This window comes from Gymnogyps californianus, chromosome 3 (assembly GCF_018139145.2).
Source record: "Gymnogyps californianus isolate 813 chromosome 3, ASM1813914v2, whole genome shotgun sequence".
Classification (NCBI taxonomy): Eukaryota; Metazoa; Chordata; class Aves; order Accipitriformes; family Cathartidae; genus Gymnogyps; species Gymnogyps californianus.
In genome coordinates this window covers 48,333,425-48,354,157 of record NC_059473.1, presented here as the reverse complement: position 1 = coordinate 48,354,157, position 20,733 = coordinate 48,333,425, and the positions used below count along the sequence as shown (strand labels likewise).

The 20,733-nt window shown below is 43.9% G+C and overlaps 1 protein-coding gene across 2 annotated transcripts in view; it reads left to right on the top strand.

Annotated features, from left to right (window-relative positions):
* Positions 1-6,264: 6,264 nt before the first annotated feature.
* Positions 6,265-20,733, top strand: part of SMOC2 (SPARC related modular calcium binding 2) — a 151,155-nt gene continuing 136,686 nt past the window's right edge. For both annotated transcript variants that reach the window (XM_050894770.1, XM_050894769.1), the window contains exon 1: positions 6,265-6,446. In XM_050894770.1, coding sequence (XP_050750727.1) covers positions 6,372-6,446 — 75 coding nt within the window. In that variant the 5' untranslated portion in view covers positions 6,265-6,371. The remainder of the gene's footprint in view (positions 6,447-20,733) is intronic.

Genomic DNA, 20,733 nt, shown 5'->3' with positions numbered 1-20,733 from the left:
AGCAAGCTGGCACATAATTCAAATGTCAGTGCTGGGGACTGGAAATAAGAAATATTCATGCACTTTACCTAGCTTTTTATTCCACATTTAGGACTGCATGAAATTTCCACTGGTAAAATACCACACTTTTCCCGTGAAAACATTTCCATTTAACCCCACAACAGACCTCTTCTTATTCTTCTGAGAAGCAGTCCATAAGGGATGCTGAAGTAGCACATCTCTGACAGCTGCCCAGGATCTTCCCAGTAAGAAGACTTCCTACATCTTCACATTCAAACTGTTTGCTCCTCCTTTTATTTGCACGTATAGACAACTTCCTCTGGAAGATGATGAGCCATACAGCAAACAGGTAGTGATAGAAAAGTAAGTCTGGCCAAGGAAAGGGAATAGTAATAGTAATAATAATAATAATATGAGATAAGTACATTCTACTTTTGTGCCCAATGATTTTGAAGCTATTTTATGACTTACACCTTCTGGTGTTATTTTGTGTTCTTATTTTCTACTGCATCCTATGTCACTTCAGCTACTCCACTGGCTCTCAGAAAAGCATTTTACAGCCAGTATTTCACTCCATGTAATAGCTGTTTTCCTGTATGATTTTCATGGTTGGTGCAAATCTAGTTACAAGAATTGGGGATGAATTTATCCCTCCCCAGACAGAGCTCCTCCCGCTGACATTCTCCACACTATGGTTTGTTTCCAAGGCTCTGAGAATCGTGTAGAATCCCGTGCTTGTTTCCAGATGATCAGGTGGCAGACTGAGCTTGTCAGCAACTTTTCCAAAAGGCTATTTTTTTTCTCTTTTTCTTTCTTCCCTCTATCAGTGCTCACATCCTTCTTGCCATCCCAGGTGCTCCTTTAACTCAGGAACCAGCTGTTTTTTCAGGGTTTGCTCCTGCTCCCAACCACACCGTCCCAAGTTCTACACTTGGGCGAAAGAGGAGCGCCTCTGGCCACAGAGCCGTGGTGATCCAGGAGGGTGATTTAATGCAAGGTGAGTGAGTCAGCAGCGATGCCTCTCTCCGCGTTGCAGCAAGCAACCTCCTACTGAGAAGTCTGAAGAGCGTGCTGGTGTCGGGTGGGGAGAGCGTAGCAGACGTGCGGCTCTGACAGATGGGAAAGGTACTAGCACTGCTCTGCTCTCACCCCACAAGATGCAGAACAAGGGTTTTTTGTTGTTGTTGTTGCCCGGAAGGATTAAGTCCTCTTCCTCATACTGACTGCTCACTAAAGTGTGATAAAACTCCACATAATAAGCTCTTATCATGAAAAATGTAACATGCTGAAACTGGAAAGTCTAACTGAAGGATGACACTTTTCAAAGCTATCTGTGTTTCCCAAGCATAACCAGCCACACAGAGGCCTGTTCCTCCACAATTTTGTAGACTTGACTTCTACATTCTGTCACCTTTCTAAAAGGCTGGTTTGATGACTTTATATTTAATGATCAAATAATGCGTGGGCCTTGGAGTTTTGGGATGAGGGTTTGGCTCACCTGTGTAGCTCTCAAAAAACAGGATCTCGGCCCCTGGTTCCCATAAACACTTTTAAAAACTCCACCCCATGTTTCATGTGGCACAGAGCACAGCTCAGTCATCAGCTGCTTGCTCATAGCTGTGTTAAAACAAATTGCACGTTAAAGGAGTTTACAAAGACCATTTTCTACTTTAAAAAAATAATTAAATGAATGAGTCATTTTTATTTTTTGATTAAGAAGTCTGACAACCTCCTACTTATCTCTTGGACTCCATCTTCCCTACTACTCACAGCGAACACAAAGAAGTACAACAGCAGAGGGTTTTATTATTCCTTTAAACTAAACATATATGTCTCTTCTTTTTTTTGAACAATCATCCATATCAAGTATGAAAACCTGCGAATACAGTTTAATGATACCACAAGTATGGTACGGCTGGAGTCTGGCGTTGCTCTTTGTGGGCTTTTCATTCATATTCATATGAAAGCCATGGGAGGCTTGCCATTGATGTCAGTTGGTTTTGATTTAATACCTTTGTTTATAAGAAGCTAAGTGATAATGCTTTACAAATAAAAAAAATAATTCCTTCTTTTTTCTTATTATCTGCTACAGGCCCTATCAGTCTCTGTCACTAACCAGGACTTCATGACGCTCAGTAATGTAGAAACCTGGGAAAGAAAGGTAGGCCCTAGCCACACAGCATACAAATAACTGTTCTGCACTTGTTTGCATGTCTGTAAGTGCCTATATATTCTCTAAGTACTAGAACTTCTTGCTTGACTTTTAATATTATTTCCCATTATTTTTTCAAACTTTAAAAATGAATCAAGCATTTCATATACCTCAAATGAGGCTGCAGAATGCATTTGCTGCTTGAGAAACTGCAAACTTGAAAAGCAGGTGAGAGTGCAGGGTAATTCTTTAAAAGAGGGTGCCAGGAATCCTTAGGAGAAAAAGAATCTCTTTCTAAGAATTGCATTATCCTCTGCCAAGCAACACCTGATCCTGCAATGAGAAGCAGACTCGCAGACTCCTGAACAGTTACATAGTAAGTAACACGGCTTGGATCTAGCAGTCCATCCCTGTCGTTACAGTACCGCATTGAAATCTAAGAGGATTTACTTTCTGTAGCCTTGATAGTTAAGAGCCAGATAATTCTTCCCTTCTCACAGTTAGAATTTCCAAGATCCTTATTGGAACAATCCTGTTGAATTTAATGCAGGATGGTCAACTGTCCACGGGATTTTAAAGCAGCCTGCACAATTCTATAGCTGAGAGATAATTCCCTTTTGCTTTTTCTGACCTAATTAAAAGCATGAAAAGAAAGCATTCATGCTCTGGTAAATTCTGCCGAGAATTTCCTGTATATTTGGATCCACTGCTGTTAGACTATACAGAATTGCTCCATGATTCTCACTCATCTAAGCAACGTGAGTTGCTTTCTACAACAGTTCTAGGAAGACTTGGGGGAAGAGGAGAAAACGTGGGTCTCATTATGAGAGCAGAAGTGTAGGACCTCAGGAAACTTGGGTACAATTCCTAATGTAGCACAGATCAAGTCTGGACACGGTCCTGGTGTGAGGTGGCAGCTGGGTCAAAACTAACCCCAACACATGACTCAGAACCTGGCTGGCCATGGGGGCTGAGGGCTGCGCTCAGGATAAACCCACCACTGACAAACTACAGCAAGTCACGTAAAACAAAATTTTCCTTCAGTGGCATCTATGCACAGGGGACACTCACGATGTATTGTTGTGAATGGACCCATGAGTCCTTCTGGAAATGCCTCCTTTTTAAATAGCAGATCAACACCTCTAAGCAATACTGACGTGACTCTCTCATAGTCATTCCCCAGCTATAATGAGGAAAACAATTTCTTTCCCTTTTTGTATCCCTTATCTAATCAGACTGGAAGTTCTTGGAGGCAGGTAGGTTTCTTACCACCACGGTGGTGGCTGGAAGCTCTGCCTGTTAAAATCATTCTGTCTTTTATCACTTGATCTCACATTTTCCTTTAAAAATATTTACTTTAGGCTGAATTATCTTCTGGGACGGGGGGCAAAGAAAGGGAAGAAATTTTAAGCAGCATAGTCAAGTCTCTTGAGAAAAAAAGCTGGGGAAATGACAGTGGACAAAATAATAGTGTATATTTTGGCAAGGCATCTTTATTTTAAAACCATAATGCCACCAGTTTCTGGATTCTAGACTTCCCGTTTTGCAGAGTTTTGGCCTTTTGGCTATTGCCAACTCTGTGGAAATCCACTCAAATTTGACTAAGTTATAAACCCTCAAAAACCTGCAGCTTGTTTTTATTAGATACTTTTCTCATCTATTCAGAGCACAGATTTTTTCCTGCAATGTCAAATCCAAACTGCTGTGCCGTTTAGTATGTCCTGACAGATAAACCGAAAGCAAAGGGACTGTCCGCCGTGAAGTGCCTTTGCCCAGCGGCACGCCGGCAGTGCACAGGCGGACACTGAGCTGAAGGCGAAGGGGCTGTGGGGCTAGCAAGCTACAAAGAGGGTGGCAGAAGGGAAAGCAGGCATGGGGCTGTAGGACTGCTTGGTGATGAAGGGGGCCCAGACCCGAACAGAGGGACAGACCAGGATGGACTGGCACAGATGAAGAGGACTGGGCAGATGATTCTGGAGAGGTGAGACTGACTGCATTGACAAGGCAATGGGAATGAGAGGTTTGATGAGGGCAAAACGGGACTAGGTACATATGGAGAATAACTTTGAGGTATGAAAGAGGCTGGAGTCACGGTCACAAGGTAAAAAGCTCCTTCTGGCTCTGACAGAGACATCAACGTTGCCAAGTTTCATCACCTCCCAGCTGAGAGGAAAGGGCTGTGAAGCCCATGCTGGCAAAATGTCCTGCGCTGCCTACTGCAGCAAATGGCAATCTGCTACCTCTGTGTGAGATGCTGCTAGTTTGAGACTGATGGAGGTCTGTGTGGTGCAGTGAAGGGTCTCAAACATGCTCTGACCTAGGCAATGCCATATGATAGCTTTCTTTTCTTTTTCCCATTTAAAAAGCCCAGGAGATATGACAGGCCACACACACACACATGCATGCACATACTTTGTGTCGATAATTGAGTTGTTTAAAACCAAACTTTTTGAAAAGAGGGCTTTCCAAATTCTCGTGACTCTGGGTGCTCAGTTGAGACCTGGAGAAGCTGTGACTAGTTTGTTGGCTGCACACCTTGAACATCATAGGATCTGGAGAAGTCAGCAGCAGGTGTCTCAAGCAGGGCACCCAAGTCTGTCTGTAATTAATACCTGCTTCTCTCTGCCTTGGTTCATCGTGCATGCAGCTACTGCTCTGGAGAGCACGCTCCATCCCGAGCGCTGGCTGGGGCCGTGTGTGACTGACTGCCAGGGTGTGACAAGCCTGCAAGGTCAGATCTGGACACTTGGGGAAATTGTCACTTGTGTGCTGGGAGTGTACCGCTTTTTCAGCCTTCGTAAAGCCCTTTCACGCCCAGGTCCTCTCCCACAAATGTGCACACCCTAAGAATAAAGCAAGCCCTGATAGCTTCAGACTCCCTGGTAGCACCACTGAACCGTGGGGATATCTGCAGGCTGTCAGCGAGCCGCGGGTCTCAGGGGAGGAGCGGGGGACTCCTCCATTGACAAAATCGCAGTAAAAAGGTTTCTTTCAAGCAGCCGGGGGGAAGGAGATCCTCTGGCGGCTCACAGTAAGGAAATAATAAAATACCTCTATTTGGCTCCTAAAAGATAAGCGAGAAAAGCGCAAAACTGTCGGAAGGAAGGTTTCACCTGGCATTTACTGCACGCGTAGCGGCAGCTTCGCAGCGCCCTGCATCTCCCCGGGGTACTCCGCCCCGGGCAAGCAGTGCCCGCTCCCCGCCGTGCCAGAAGGCCTGGCAGCCCCCAGCGACGCCCGACTGCCGCTCCCTGCCCCACCGGGCGATGCTGCCCGGCTTTTGCCCCCGCCAGAAATCTGGCTGCCTCGGCCCTTGCTCCCTGCTCCGTGCGGTGCCCGGCGGGCGGCGGGGCGGGCGGCGCGGCGCGGCGCACCGGGCGGGCGGCGGGGCCAGGGTCGGGGCGCACCGGGAGGGGGTCGGGGCGCCTCTCACCCCCGCCCTGCCAAGGGCTGCCGGTATTTGTACATGTTGATTCAGCAGGAGGCGGGGGAAAATGAGCCCTGCGGGGGAGCAAGCCGGCGTACCCCCGGGAGCACCGGGGAGGGTTAATCGGCGAGGATCTGTGGGTCTGGGAGGAGAAAGAGGAGGCCGGGCTGGGGAGGGGGAGGATAAGAGGAAAAGGGGAAGAGCGGCTCGGTGAGGTCGCACACCGCCAGCCTCCGCAGCTGCGGCAGTGCCTTCCCCGCGGCCCCCCGCCGGCGGCGGACACCGGAGGGCTGGTGTGGGAGGGTCCTCCCTTCCCGTCCCAATCTTTTCCTCCCGCTTCCCCCGCCACGGGGGAGAGGAGGCTGGAGGGGAAAGAAAGCGACCCCCAGGGCTAGGCAGCAGACCGTCCCAGGCGGAGGGAGGGGCGGCGCCCCGGGGGAGGCGGCGGGGTCCGGAGGATCCCCCCGGCAGTGCCTGCGCGGCGGGAGGGCGCCCGGAGAGGAGAGGCTGGGGAGCATCTCCGAGCCGGGGCTGGCTCTCCAGGAGCGAGGGAGGGACACTGAGAGAGGGAGAAACTGCCGCCTCTCTGCTATACTCCCGTCCCCAAATTTCAAGGGGTGGGGTGGGGAAAAAGAAAATAGAGGACCTCAGCTGAGACCTCCCAGCGGGAGAGACTGAAAAGGAGCCAAAGCAGGCGTCGGAGGGGGGAGCGGCATCCCAAGGAGAGTCCCCCTCCTCCGCTTCCCGGAGCCGCTGCGTGCCCGCCGCCGCTGCCGCCGCCGCCGCCTCAGGATGTGGGTGCCGCTGCTGCTGCTGCTGCCGGAGCTGCTCCCCGCCGTGCCGGCCCAGAAGCTCTCCGCCCTCACGGTAAGGCCGCCCCGCCGCTGGGCGCTGGGCGCCTGGCGCCGGGCGCCGGGCGCCCGGCGGGTCGGTCCCCCGGGGCGCACCTGGGCGGGCTGATGCGCTCCCCCCGGGCGGCGTGTGGCCTCCCCGCGCCCCTCAGCTGCCGGGCAAAGGGCTGCTCCCCGCTTTGGGCGGAGGATGGAGCCCGCAGACGAGGTGGGGAGCTCCGCCGCGGCTTGTCCGGCAGCGCGGGGCGCGGCGCGGTGAGCAGCCGGCACCGCCGCCCCTTCGCGTTTTTCCAGGGGAGAGCACGGCCCGTGGCAGCTAAGTGGAAGTTTACTGCGGGTCTCCGCCGAGCTTCGGGCCGATGTTAATGGCCATGTTAATGCTTTTATTTTCCCGAAGAGGAATAATGCTGCAGTGAGGTCTGCTTTTGGACCGTCTCGGGTTGACAGATCTTACTTTAATTATAAAGCGACGTGAAACAAGCCTCTTTGGCTATTCCAGGCTCCATGATGCTAAACATGGAACTCCGTGTAGAGATGGGTGAGCCAATTCATTAGGCTTGCTAAATAAGCCATAACCACTTCTCTAGCCAAGACCTGAGGTTTGCAGCTAATAGCTCAGTTCAGTCTTCTTGTAGAGCTTGCAGTGTTTGCAAAGCTATAATTAATGCAATCTGTAGAAATAAAAACATTTTCCTTAAATGTGTTTTTAAACAAGTGCTTGAGTAAACATAACGGGCAGCGAGTACCCCTTTCAAGCTGTTTTTAAGTGTTTTGGTGAGGGCTGTGCCCTTTAGAGTTTATTACGCTAAAGTTACAGGCAGCTGCAGAGTGAAATAGACCCTATTTTTGTCTCAGTCTTTCAGAAAATTTCTGTAAAATACTGAGAGTTGGGTTTTTTCCTTTCTTTTTCTTTCTCTTTTTTTTTCCTTTTCTTTTTGAGTAAGGGGGCAGCTCAAGGAGAAACGGTGGTGGGGAATGGCTGAGCTGTTCATACCTGAAATTCTTCAGAAAAAGTTTTGCCTTCTTGTCTAGTTTTTTTCGGAAATGATTTGTAGATTAGAAGCTGCTAATTGAAAACCTTGAAGGAACGAGTTTTCTCCATGAATTTTATAGTGTGTGGCATTTGAAAGTGTGAGACAGATAAAGTCAAGTGGTTCTCATCTTTTACTTTTAAAGAACCTCATTTGAAGCACCCTTAGACTGTCAGGTGATATATACCATTCTAGTTAACAGGTTAACACTGCAATTTAATTCCAAGTTCACTTTCACAAATGTGTAAACAGAATTTACAAGAGATTACATGTTATATTCTTTCTTCTGTACATAAAAAAGTCCTAAATATTAGCACGGAAGTAAACTGGAAACGCGACCAAAACTTAATTTGTCCAAATGTAAAATAAGAGTGACTGTGACTGTTATATCGTCTTTAAATGATCCATGACTCAAATGATGCCAAAACCTTGTAAGAGATGTATATAAATCACGGCTGAATGTAACTGTCATTCAGTGAGTGATTGCCTGCCTCACGGAAGGGAAGAAAAATCTGGCCAAGGGCACTTGGGCAAACTCTTAAAAAATTAAATGTCATAGACTGATGCAGATGTGTTTGACTTCTCTGTTAGCTGAGAGATGTCTGAAGTCCCTCTGTTCCCTGTTTCACCCATCCACAGCGTGTATTGTTCATTTCTGTACCTTATAGTAGTGTGCATCTTTATGAACCATGACCAGAAAAGTCAATCCTGGTGGAATCCCCACCCTTTGCTACCAAAAAGGTAAGAGCTTTGGAGACTTTAAGCTTTTGGACTGAATTGAACTTGAACATTTTGTTAGGGGTAGCTAGCCTTGTTAGTAGAGGACTGTAGGTAGTGAGCCCATGCTAGTGTTTCCACTGCCTGTGCTCTTCTTACAGAGATGGCTAGCCCAGAGGAATACTGGACTACATTAGAAATCCTTCCATAAAATGAATAATGAACAGTCAGACACCCGTAGGAAGAAAACAACACATGCACACACTCATGCACACATACTTTTTACTTCTTTCCACGAGACTCAACTTTGAATGAGACAGGTTTATTTCTACTATTTTTGTACTTCCTATTTAAACAACAACAAAAAAAGCAATGCTATTACAGCAACAAATACCACAGCACTAAATCATTCTTTACTCCTACAGTCATTTTGCTTATAGCTTACAGACTGTATAACCCCTTCCCACATGTACCTTTCTCAAATATTCATGGATAGTATCTGCATAATTATAAAGAAAAACAAACGTAGGCTGTGTAGACCAAGAAAATGTATGACTTTTTTTCACCTGCCGTGCCAGTGTGTGATGGCAGATAACTACCGTTCTTTTCTACACATCAGATTAAGATTTTCTTTTTATTTGTGATTGAAAGAATAACAAAGAAAGACTGATTTTTCATAAATAACCAGAGGCCACGGGGATAGAGCATGTTTGACTGTGGACCTGAGTTTCACGAAAACTGCGGGATGATTATGGGGAGGGTGTGCACATCCCTGATGGTATCACACTGTCATGGGTATATGCAGCTTGCCAGGTGATGGTAATATCAGGGGCACAGTCTCCTTAACCACAGTGGTAAATCTGCCAGAAGATGAACCTTAGCAATGATATGGTAATAAAATTAAAGTTCCCTCTAGCAAAAGCAACACTAAAGTTAAGGTCATTTTCCAAAAGATGACTACATGGATCAAAGGTTTTCTCCTTGCCTGGGTGTTGAGCAGCTCTGGGTTCTAAGCGACAAACTGGATGATGGCTGGGCAGGGAGGGGGGTATCAGCATCTGTCTTTATGTTTTTCGTCTGTCTAAACAGATTTCTGGGCTGTTTTAACTTTATGTCCTCGCTAGCTCCAGAAGCAGAGCAAGTATTACTTTCAGAGAAGACTTTCAGTAGTTTACAGAGCTGTATCCCCATTTAATTAGGAATAATATTTTTGCATTTCCCTCAGGCAGAAATACCCACAACGACCACCCATGTCTATAGTTCAGGTGAATATTTTCAGATGTTGGAAGTTTTGCAATAGTCCAAGAGCAAGAAATTACAGAGTTTTCACACAAATAACACCTCCAAGAGATTTCTGATTGCCTAACAGTCTTATGTGACTGCAAGTCTGCAGGGACTGATAACCATATGGCTTCCTACAACCTTAATAATAGCTATCAGGACAATTTCTGGCAGGCGGATGCATCAGAGTAGTCAGCTGGTAGTTGAGATGCATCAGGCAGTCTAGAGTCTGGTCCCGTGGTCCTCATGGCTATATCTAAAGCGAGTGTATGAGTGTTGTAACATACCCCTCTCTGCCCAAACTGTGGACCCAGCCAGAACTCACTTGGGTCCCTGTCTGTGTGCCAGGGTAGAGGAGGGACAGGAGGGGTGGGCTGATGCACACCTGAATCTTTATTGGGGAGCCAGGATGTGCACCAGGGTCCAAGAGTTTCAAAGTTCTTGTGGGTTCACTGGGTTAGAGATAGCCCAAAGCTACTTTGCATTTGTACCAATCTTGGTCTCTTGTCATCAAAAAATACTCTTTGCTAAAGTTGCTCCTGGACTCGTCTCCTGAGTAGGAACATATTGCAATAATAGACAAAGTGAGGGGAAACATAATATTTCAGTTCTGAATTGCTAACTGAGCCACAGGGATGCATGGAGGAGGAGACCATTATTTAGTATTATATTTATTGTTATTTCAAATAAACAAACATTGGCAACAGAAAAAATGGCTTTCATTCTGGGAAGGTAGGCTGAGAGCTGTCTCATAAGAAACAATGAGACCTGGAGGGACTGTAGCCAATTTGGCTGCTTCTGGTTTTTCCTCCCCTTGTGTCAAATACTAATGTAAAACATTCTTACATTCCAGAAAATATCTTAAGTAATCTTGTCCTTTTACCTTGTTTATGGAAAGGCAGGTAATAGTCTGCAATTCTTGTAACACGTTGTTGGAATGTTTTTGCAATGCTGTATTTTTATTCTGCTTTGTGAGATGCACCCATTTTTTCTGGATGTATGAAACCGATGAGAGCTGAGCCTTATCGGCATATTGTATTAGCGGAATAGTCATATCTTGAGGGTATAGTTACTTTTGTTTTGAAACACAGTGTTTTGAAGAAAGCTCATTTTGTTCCTTAAATAAGTAAGTTTATGATCACTGCATTTACTGCCACACTTACTTTGGCATTGTTTATGCTGTATTTTTGGAACCATCAGCTTAGTTTTTATCTCAGCTGCAGTGTTGTGTGTGTGCATGTACTTGTACAAAAAATAGGACATGAGTATTTCTTATTTTAAAATCTTGATGACTTGTAACATACCACAAACTATTTAATTTTATTCTTTCAAAGCCTTGCTGAACCATGTGTCCTTCTCAATACAATATTGATCTTAGATCTTACAAAGGAAGAAAGTTTGCTTGAAATCGCTTCTTGAAATGAACACCTCTGCCTGTTAAAAGTTCCTTTCATCAGAGGCTGAATATTTCAGGGAACAATTGTTTTCTTTTTCTCCCTTGGCACATGCTTTGTGAGTATTCAATAGCATTTAATGCGCTGGATAGCTTCCACAACACTCACCAATATAAGATGGACCACTAAGGTAGTTAGGTAAAGGGAAGCTAAACACAATCAAAGCTTTCCAAGTTAAGGACCCATTTGGATGGCGCCTGCAAACCCAAACATTTGGAAAAGTTACTCTAATTGTGACTGAAAAACCAAGACCATAAATAAAACTGTAAGTGGCTCCAGATCCTAACAGCATTGTTACTGCAAATGGGCATTGGTACAACCAAGGGTACATCAGCTCTGAAAATAAAACACTTTCAACAATGCTTCCTTGCAATAAACTCTCGAGACACTTCTCACTAAAGAAACAAAAACAAAACCTGTAAGAGGTATTATTGAAAGAGTCAGCAAAACTTTTGATCGAGGTTAGAAGTAATTTTTCTGTATGCAGCCAACATAAACTGTACCTTATAATGTGGAAGACATAATGGAGATGGCAGGTTGACTGCACACCCGTAAGATTTTAAACCTAGAAGTGAAGAGTAGAAGTGAATGTGGGTGGGGAGGGAAGAGCAGGACAAAGGAGACAAAAAGTAGATCATGCATATTTTGGCCAGTTGTGATGCTTTCATCTGTCCCCTGTTGCCCACTGAATACCTCGAGGAACAGCCGTGTGTAGTCCTTGACCATTGGCAAACCTCAAGGTTTGGTTCATTTTGAGAAGCCTCCAAAGGTTTAGCTGCTATCCAAAACCTATCTGAACCCTGTTGGTTTGGAAATCGGGCTATGAATCTTTTCAAGATCTGGCTCACTCAGGACTTTGCTAGTGTTTCCATTCCTTCAGCCAGACCAGCCTCACCACAGGCGCAGCCATTTTCATGGTATTTTGGTACTTCCATTTCCTGTCAGGCCTGAGACCAGGAAGTGCAGAGGCGCCTGAAAATTAAAAACTGAGTAAGAAAGAGTTGGGATCAAAGACCTATTTTTGAACGGCAAATAAAGGTCTGAGTTTGGTTCAGGAGTGACATTTTTTATCTGAACAAATTCATATGTTCTTGGGGAAGCTGCAGAGTGAATGGAGGTTACGTTTTGCAAAGAACTCAGGGATTTCCAAACATTTTGTATTTTCTTTAGGATCAAACCCCAAATGCTTATTAATTTTCTGGTTGATTCAATATTGTGTTTTGAGGTGGATTTTTAAAAAGTTCAGATGAAAAATTCACGACGAAAGTCATTTCACAGTGAAAAGCTGGAATGCTTTCTTCAGAAATAATATAGTCAAAATAGTTTTTGACATGTGAATACTGCCCTTCCCTCCTCTGCCCCTCTACTATCTTCTACAACAAAATTCTGGTGTTGCCAATCATTTTGGTCTCAACGGCCCCTTGTAGTCTCACAGTATATGCTTCTGTTGACATTTCTCTATCCACTTGTGGTTATTAACTGATAATCACTGCCTTCATATTTATCTGTGGTGGTAAATAAAACACTGTCCAGTGCAACAGTGGCTGTGAGCCTGAAAAGAGGAAATGCTTCAGGAAAAAACTTACAGTTTACAATATGCTGATGTTACACAGAGTAATTTATGCCAAAGGAAAAGGAGAGATAACTTAAGATGTAGCAAGAAATTGGCCATAAGCAAAGAACTGAGCAGAGATGAGCAGGCATAGCATAAATAACTGCATTTTTTCCTGCACTTTTTCAATCTTTGCCTAGTTGCCCCATCTACATAGGGAATGGGTCTGAATTACAGCCATTGGTGTAGTGCAGTGGTATGCATGGGATACAAGGATACAAACCTTGGTTACGGGGAGGTGAAAGCTACCCAAAAGTATATGGACTGGTATTTAGATTGGTGTGGTAACACTTAGTATCAGAGGGTTTCTTAATATGACTTTACCAAATTTTGAACGGTCTTCAAAGAAGCAAAGTTAATGTAGTGTCACATCTTACCACAGAACCCGTGAAGTAAGTTTGTGTGGAGTCAGTCCCCCAAACTGAAGTTTTAGCCAGTCATTGCAGAAGAAATTGCCTTGATGAGTTAGTAACTGCCCTTCAGTGAATTTTTTTCCCCTTTCTAATTTATTAGCTTTTAAAAATGACCACTAAGTATTTCATCAGCTGCTGAAAATCCAGGCTAATAGAGAATACATCCTAGAATTCTTGTCGGGACAGAAAGAGAAAACATTTCCTGAAGGCGATCCTTTCCAGCTCTCTCCCTGGCTTGCTCAGTGTGCTGCTAGAACACTCGCTCAAGAATGTTTACCTCATACCTATCCAAAACCTAGCTTTTTTTCTTCATTTACTTTAGGCTGCTTGTTCTGTCATCTTGTGAGTCACTGAATAAAGATCTTTTTTTCTTTTGTGCTACCTTAAATTTGTTCTGAGGATGTAATAGTATACTTTCCTGTCTTTTAGGTGTTCGTTTTTAAACTGTATACAAATTAGCTGTCATACATATGCTATAAATCTTTGACTCTTTGTCCTAGAGTACCTACAGAGTACTTACATGAAAACAAAGAAAAATTCCATTGCGCTGGAATGCTCTTTGTTTCTTTATGTCATGGCTGCATGCTGTATTTTACAGATTTTTAGGATACAATTACTGCCATAAAGTGCTCACAGTCTTTTGTTCAGGCTAGGTTTATCATGTATTTATCAATATTCTGACTTTTGTTCAGTATTAAAGCAAGATACTGTCAGTAAATAAACAGCGTAAATGCTCAGGAGATGTCTGTACATTTTTTGAAATGAAAGTAATGCCAGATAAAGAGCCATTTTAATGGTAATCAGGATGGACTCGCTATGATCCATGTAGCAAGCTGCAGTACAGAGAAAACCTGCAGATTGCAGGCATGTGTGGATGTCAGGGAGGGAAAGCAATGACTCAGTTTCATTATCTTTCTCTTGCTCTTATCTGGAGTAAAGCAGAGGAGTGGTGGAGCTTAGTCTGAGTAAAAGTCTGCCATTGAGTCTCATCATTACTACTTTGAAGGAGGGGGAGAAGAGAGGGTGACATTTTGGTGGACACACAAACCATTTAACCATATTTTAGCCATAACATGACTATGTGAACAGAAATGCTGTTAAACCAGACCACGTGTCCTAAAGTATCACAGATCTTGGGATCTAGATCATGCAATCTAGAGAATTGATTCCCAAACCTTTTTCTTTGCTAGGTGCTGCTCTTTACAGTGGCATCTTTCTGCTAACGGTAGAGCTTAGGCTCTGGGACCCCTTTTTGGTGAATACAAGGTGGAAATATGATGTTGGCAGCATATCAGAAAGGCAGTGATATTAAAATGTGAGAAACTCTTCTCAGTGAGGCTGATACATGTGTGCCAAGCTGGCTGTAGTGCACTTGCCTTCATCCTGACTTTCTATAGGCATCCAAAGACACTGGATTCTTATTTGGGACCACGAGGTGAACCTAATGGTCTTAAAAGGAGAGTTACTATCAGAGGCAGGTATCGTAAGGACACGTTGAACATGGCTTCCGAACTGGCTCTGGTTCAGTTGCTCCAGTTAATGTATTTGTTCTCATGTCCATCTGAGTAGGTGAAGAATTATTTAATGCATTTAATCACAGTGTTTTAATCGGTTCTCGTTCACTTTAGCATCTACATTGATGCCACTTAGTGCAGCCAAAGGGGTGCCAGTGAAGCTGACCCAGGCTCTGTAAGGTTGTATTTGTCAAGTGCTGTGGTTACTGTGTGCCACCTTTTTATGCCAATAGTGCTGTATAGCACTGCTTAAGGCCAGAGAGTAGCCATCATGTGGGCTGATGTGCCTGTTAGAGTGAAAAATCACTGTAGCAAATGTCACTTTTTAAAGCGGAAATTTCTATCAAATAAATGAAATCAAGTAAGTGAAACCTGGTCCCAAGTATGCTATGTTGTAGTGGAGGACAGCACATATTCTAAAGATACCTTTGTCCCCACGTGGGGGTACAGAAATTAAAAAGACTGGCAGCAAAGAAACTAAAGAAGTCTGTGACTTCACCATATGTTTGTTTGTTTAGTAAATTCTCTCTGGTCTGTAGGATGGCTTACTTTTGGGAGGCAGCCATCAAAGAATTCAGAGATGTAAGATAAAAAGCAGAGAGGGGGGTCTATACAGACCTTTCTCCATTTCTCCTCCTGTCGTTCTGTTGCAAATACAGCCCGGTGGCATCACTTGCGCAGCATCCTCAGGGACAGTGAGGTCGCCTGTCTTCTTCTATGACATTTTAGGGATCCTCCACGGGAGGGAGTGCAAGAGCAGCACGGTCTGCTCTGTACCCTCTGGGAAGGGCTGAAAGTAGGGGAATCCCTTGTTTCTCTACCCCGCTGCATAAGTCTGGAGGGGAGGAGGGGGAAAACTGGGGACCTTCATTTTTCAGCACTTGCCATTCAGTTGCCCGTCAGATAGGCCCTCAAATGGGAAAAATCTCAAATGGAAAAAAATCTCAACAGAAACTATTGAAAGGTAGAATACAGTTCTGTAAAAAGAAAGTGTCTTTAATGATGTGGCTTGCCTTGACATTAATTAACTATTAGCACTCGTGAGAGCTCAGAGCAGGCTCATGTGGACAAGAGGGAAAATATGGCCTAACATATGAGCTGCTCTTGACTGTGGGACACCAGGAGGGGTTCAGCCTGCAGAAAGCGTATGGCCTGTTCATTTCATTGCATGTATCCACAGAGTTTCTTTTTGAAGCATTTATTACATGAATTCTGGTGAGCAAGACAAAACAAAGTGGACAACTTATTTTCCACACTGTATTTAATGGGATTATGTTTCAGACTGTGTCCTCCTGGGAAGGCAGTTTTCAAGCATGTCAAATTTTTGATGGATTTCAGCCTAAGTGGATTTAGTTGCAAATCTGAACTTTGAACAGAAGGTTTTATCTTTCCATCTTGTTTCCTCCTTGAAAGGTTCCATAAATTACATTTCTGAGAGAAAGGGAAAGATTTTTTGAAAGAAGTGTTCATTTGGTAAATTGCTCTTCTGTTTAAGTTTCCCCTTTCCAGGTGCTGAATGACTCCCAGAGCAAAAGTTCTGTCATTGCTTGGTGATGGACTTCCATTAGTTTGCAATAAAATTACAAGGCAATATTAATGCACTGATAATTGATTTCTTTCTGAAGGAAAAATGGCAAAAAGCAGAGCTCAAATGTCTATTTGTCTGCACCTAGTGCAGTAATTTTCTCCAGTGCAAAATGGGTATACAGTGCTGCTCTTCTGAAGTGTCAGTGTTTACGCTCATTAGACACAAGACCAGGAGAGATGCAAGGCAATGAGAGAGTCAGAGTATTTCCTACTAGATGGCAAAGCTAGATCTGACACCAAGATGAAATGGCTGATAGAGATACACATCTGAGTGGCTGGTGACAAACCCACAGAAGCACAGTAGACACAGCACTGCTGATTTGATAGAGTAACTGGTGAGATAATCACAGATTCACAATACATGTAGTATTGAGGTAAAACCAAAGAAAAGAGGTAGCAGAAACCCTGCTGGTAGGAGCGAGCTCAGAGGAGCTCGAAGCTGACATCCTTTGTGACTCATAGTTTTGTCTGGGCTGTCTCTGGCCTCTGCAGATTTTGCTCCAACCTTCTGCTTCCCCATACAGTTGATCTTCTTTCCTTAGTACGTCTTCTTGCCCAGTGTTTATATGCCTTGCCTATTTATAGACTGTAAGCTCTTTGGGTTTGTACCATGTTTTGGGCAAAAGAGCCTCATTCTTGGCTGGCCCCCTTGGTCTGCCATCGTTATCAAGTTCAATAATAAATAAGACTAAATCTTGAATGACACCTGCTTACAGATGAGGCTGAACAAATAATGGAGGGTATACAAATAGTGGAGTTAATCAGGCAGTTGTGGCCACAGTCTGGTTCTTTACATCCTCTGCATAGTATCGAAGCTGGCTACTTTGGATAGACTTCCCTGTTTTTTTTGTTTTGTTTTGTTTTGAACCTAGTCTACCTTTTGTAAAGAATTGGAGGAATCAATTCAGCACTACAGGAAAAGATGAGCAAAAGGGTCTATTCCCTGGTCTTGTCATGCTGCCAGTCAAAGGGTTCTGCGTAGTGCAGAGGGCCAAGTGTCATCTACTTGGTATTTCCTGACTTGTGAGAGCTTAGTGTTTCAACCTTATCATTGCCCTAAAGCTGGGGTTCTCAGGCTGTAGTATGTGTTTCCTTTCATGGTGCAAAACTCTTTCACCCCCAAAGAAAAAAAAGCCCTGAAGCAATGCAGCCTGGTCTTTCCTGCAAAGAATAAGGGGAATGTTTGGATGCCTCTTCCTATTTTTGCATGTAGCTCAGCATGGAGCTGGAAGCTTCTCTAACCACTGCCCTTCCCTACCTTTTCTTGAGGGAGAAAAGAAGATGGGTCTGGATGCAAGATACTTTCATCCTGTGGATGCAGACCAAAGAGCTGAGAGCTGTTCTTGCTGCTACAAGATGCTACATTCAGCACCTGTTGAACGTACTCTCTTTTTCTATAGCAGCAGCACGAAGAACCCTCTGGGAAACCTGGCCCAAAGGCTCTCTTGACAACCTCAAAGAGGTGTCAAGCATAATCAAGGAGCACAGATCTTCTTTGTATAGGCTACCTGGGGCTTCAAAATGTTATCCATCAGCTGCAATAAATTCCCTAGATTGCCATCTCCTATCTTAAGACTACCCATGTCGGTCATATATGTGTATGCAGCGGTGGACTATAAAGGTTCCCATGCAATGCTTTTCTTCCTTTTGTTTTCCAGCGATGATTGGAAAACCCCCATAAAAGCCTAAAGTTCCCTTGGGGTTGATAACTAGAATTTCAGATTTATTTTCCTGAAGTTTATGCAATTTGATCTGACCACTTTGATCTGAAATTTTTTTGTTTGTTTGTGTGTTTTGGTCTAAGAAAGGGGATGATGCATAGGAGTTTAGTGTTAGTTTTCATTTGACAAGATTTCTAAGTTGTTAAGTTTTGACTGTGCTGGAGATGCTGCAGGGCAGCTGTGTTTGGTAGTTGATAAATTTGTGTTATCTAAAGACTGGAAAGAACACCATCTCCCTTCAAATCTCAGATCAGGTCCACTTCAGGAACTGCCTCAGGCAATAGTTGGTTTTATTTTAGTAGCTCTCTTGACTATCATCTTAAACGATGAGTGAATAGAGAGAGCTTTTACTGGACAGAAGCAATCAAAAAGTTACACAGTTTCTCTCCTTGACACAAAAGTAAATTATTTCTTTAAAACTGCTATCTTCAGTCTTCTCTGCACACCTGGGGATGAGGAAACTCCAAAGTGAGTTTCATTTTACGACCATGTCAGGAAATCACACTGATTTAATACAAGTAAGAAGCAACCAGAAGTGTTCAATGAAATTAGATGGTTACAAATAGGACTAATCACATGTAAAAACTCACTATTTCCACCTGACAGCAATTAAAGCAGTGTCAGAGATGCAATGAAATTCCCTCAAGGGATCTTCATATAAATGAGCTAAACGTTAGAAAGAGTGTGCATGATGGATGGAAAAGCTTGAGAGAAATGACAAGTCTATCAAAGCTGAAGGGGGTCACAGTTCATATTCTACAGCTATTTTGTGGTATGCAGGATGTCTCTCAGGAAGAGCCCCGCAGCTATCTGCTGTCAGCAGCAGCAAAGCAGGTGTGCGTGTGTGTCTGAGAGAGGCAGAAATAGACGCTTTCTATTTCTCATACCTGATGTTTCTTGTTTGAATATAGGTCAACACCTTTTAAAATGTTGTGATTATTTTTGTAATGTTTCTGTTTTTGCTAGAACACTACCGCTTAGTGGAGTGACATTTAGAAGTTGTTAACAAAGTATAATTGGAGCTGATTACTTAATTTCATATCAGTTCTTTGGGACTGTAAAATGACCTGAGGGCTGCATATGTCATATGCACACATTCTGTGTCCTGCATTGTTTAAAAAGTGGTGGGATGTGTGCCAGGTGTCTGCAAGGCAGCTCAAATAGTGGAGCAGTGTGGGTGAGGGGAAGTGAGACGGTTTGCCTGCCCCCAGTACACTGTTTTGAGAGATCAGAAATGATTCTGCCTCACCATGCTGCAGTCCTTCCCGATAAAGAGAGGGGTCACAACTGCAGCTTCTGTTCTGGCTCTCTGGAATATCAGTTTGCTTTTGTACACCCTCACGTGACTTGGAAAGCAGAAATGCCTGAGACAGGCACTCAACAGAAATGTTTGGAGCTCTCCGATCGTGTCATGTGTCATGGCTAGAGGAGCTGCAGGTGCAGCTGTACATGGGTGCCAGAGGGTTTAGGTGATGGCTTTTCAAATGTTCCACGCTCTTTATAATGGATTTGTCCAACCTTCTCCACTACATCCTCCTGAGTCCAGTGGGAGTTTGAGCAAGGCAAAGTTGGACATGTGTCTGTCCTCTTGACTCTGGAACAAGGGAAACTTTATTTGCTCTCCTGAAAGGAATGAAGGAGAATAAACTTGACTATGGGTCTCCCCTATAAGGGCAGGAGCGTGCAGAGGAGCTTGGAGATGATTGCAGTGTCTGAAACTGATACTGTCAATGAGCATGTTTGGATGTGAAGCCTCAGAGATGTGATAAAATCTCTGTTAGTCTGTATGTGTCTGGCTGGTGGGACTGTTCATACCCCTGCCCCCTGAATAAAACAGAAACATGTTGTCACCTCTGTGTACATACACGTAGAAGGTGATCAACAGAAGGCTACTACTGGGCATATACTGTACAAAGGAATGGTACAAAATCACCTCTCTCTGCTCTCTGTTGCTACCGAGTGGTATTTACTTTCTTGAATCAACCTTGTCATCATATTCGTGCTTCTTACATATTGTTGGCAAATGCATGTGACTACAGAACTTAAAGTTCCACTGAAATAACCACTAATTTGTGAAATAAAACTTGTTAAAATCCTGTCTGCCTTTCACTCTTCAGGGCAAATATAGCTAACTTACTTTATAGGAGGTTGATAAGTTGGAGCTAAATCCCACATCCACCAACACCATTATTACAAGACAGTCCAATTTTTTTTGGTGAAAATCATAGTTTTGATCTTGGCAGCAAGGGGAGAATCTCTTCTGAGACACAGCCATTCTTAAATGACATGCTGTATGAAGGCTCCAAAAACTGTTCTGGGAGCCAAAGATTGGCTGAAAGATACCTGAAAGTCGTGGAGGCACTGGCTCAGGTGAAACAGAAGAAGTGAGCAGAATCTGGAAGAGACAGTAATCAAGGCCAACAGAATGGAGAGCTGTACTCATGCCAAAAGTGTGGGAAGAAAAAAGCTCGAGTCTCAGTATTTTTTCTTTTTCTTTTTTTTTCGAAACTGGTATGTTTGTTCCAAATAAAATGAGCTATAAATAAAATGGGCTATAAATAAAATGGACTCATTTTTATATTACAAGCAAGCTATAAGGCAATGTCTAAAGGTTTCATATTACATCAGTCACATTGATTATCTGCACATACAACTGTTAAATTAGAACTAAGGCCATGTATGTCTATTGTTCATCAACACAATCATTAAGAAAAGCTCATGGAACTGTTATTCATTCTGACTACATTATATAGGCAAGCTCATTCAGTGTGTGTTGGTTTCACAATACACTTTGTTTTCCAAGCTCACACCTCTCCATCAGTCCTGCTGTCCCCCCATGGCCTGGAATCCTCCCCGAGCTTGATTGCGATACATAAGGTGAGGCTCCTGCTGCTTACCTGCTGCCACCTTAGCTGAGAATCTGCCATTGTCCAGAAGTGTTTGCACATTGTGTTAAAACTTTTTCTGCAGACT